General features: G+C 35.2%; 1 protein-coding gene across 6 annotated transcripts in view; it reads left to right on the top strand.

Annotated features, from left to right (window-relative positions):
- Nucleotides 1-950, top strand: part of LOC119592177 (mannose-6-phosphate isomerase-like) — a 4915-nt gene extending 3965 nt beyond the window's left edge. For all 6 annotated transcript variants that reach the window (XM_037941001.1, XM_037941004.1, XM_037941003.1 and 3 more), the window contains exons 7-8: nt 40-242; nt 481-950. In XM_037941001.1, coding sequence (XP_037796929.1) covers nt 40-242; nt 481-717 — 440 coding nt within the window. In that variant the 3' untranslated portion in view covers nt 718-950. The remainder of the gene's footprint in view (nt 1-39; nt 243-480) is intronic.
- The last annotated feature ends 185 nt before the right edge of the window (nt 951-1135 follow it).

The raw sequence follows: 1135 nt of genomic DNA, 5'->3' as shown, positions 1-1135 counted from the left end.
CTTTTCATAGTATTATTGTTTTCTTTATATTTCTCTAAGATTGCATTGAGTGTATGGCGTGTTCAGACAATGTTGTTCGAGCTGGACTGACCCCTAAATACCAAGATGTAGAAACATTAGTGTCTATGCTCGAATATGGAATGGTTCCTGCTGAGTCCAGGAAGTTCCAAGGGTCAAAGGTCGACCAATTTACGACCTTCTACAATCCTCCAGTTCCAGATTTTGCAGTTGATATGATTGAGGTATACATTGATTTAGCTCATTGCTGTAGTTATTTTATTTATATATGTTTTTTTAAACCACTTTAAGATAAAGTGTAGATTCTGGTCCAGTTTATTAATGTAAATATACATAAATACTGTTATTTGTTTTTAGTGTAGACTACCAAAGCTATTTTTTCTTGAGTGATGATATGTTCTCTTTCCTGAACTTATGTTATAAACTGCATTTTTTCACCATTGTTATTATATCCAATCACAGGTTCCAGCTGGTACAAATGAATTCACTCTGAGACAAGTGGAAAGTGCCAGTATTCTCCTAGTAGTTGAGGGAGAAGCTGACAGTGTTGAGGTATCGCCCCAACCTGTGGGAGACGTGCCGGTTGCAACATCAGTGCAGCGAGGATCTGTCTTATTCCTGGCGGCTGGGCAGTCTTTATCACTAAAATTCAAAGCAGGATCGCGCTTCCTGGCCTTCCGTGCTGTTTGTGTTTTATAGAAGTGCTATTACACAGTTGTGCTTATAGCATTACTCAAAATTGGTAAGATATTAATACAGATGTGCAATGTTGAAGCACATCTGTGTGATTAACTAGTTTATAGTTGTAGATCTCTTAATGTGTTCTCAGTTGACTTTGAATGTTGGTCATGGTTTTGGACTTATGCAATGGAATGGTATATTTTTTGGTGCACGGGTGATAAAATAATAGTATTAAGGTAACAGCAGAAGGCGAAAAAAGAGCTTATATTTAAATAGATTAAAAAGTAGTATCATTCATGAAAATAGTATAGTGAGAAAATTAATTATTATGACCTTCATCTGTAAATTCACAAATATATTGAGGTTAAGCCTTTTTTTCCACAATTGAGAGAAAATATTTCTTGTAATGAGTGAGATTCAAATTTAAGTTTGAACA

The sequence above is a fragment of the Penaeus monodon genome, chromosome 29, assembly GCF_015228065.2.
Source record: "Penaeus monodon isolate SGIC_2016 chromosome 29, NSTDA_Pmon_1, whole genome shotgun sequence".
Lineage (NCBI taxonomy): Eukaryota > Metazoa > Arthropoda > Malacostraca > Decapoda > Penaeidae > Penaeus > Penaeus monodon.
This window is presented reverse-complemented; position numbering and strand designations above follow the sequence as displayed.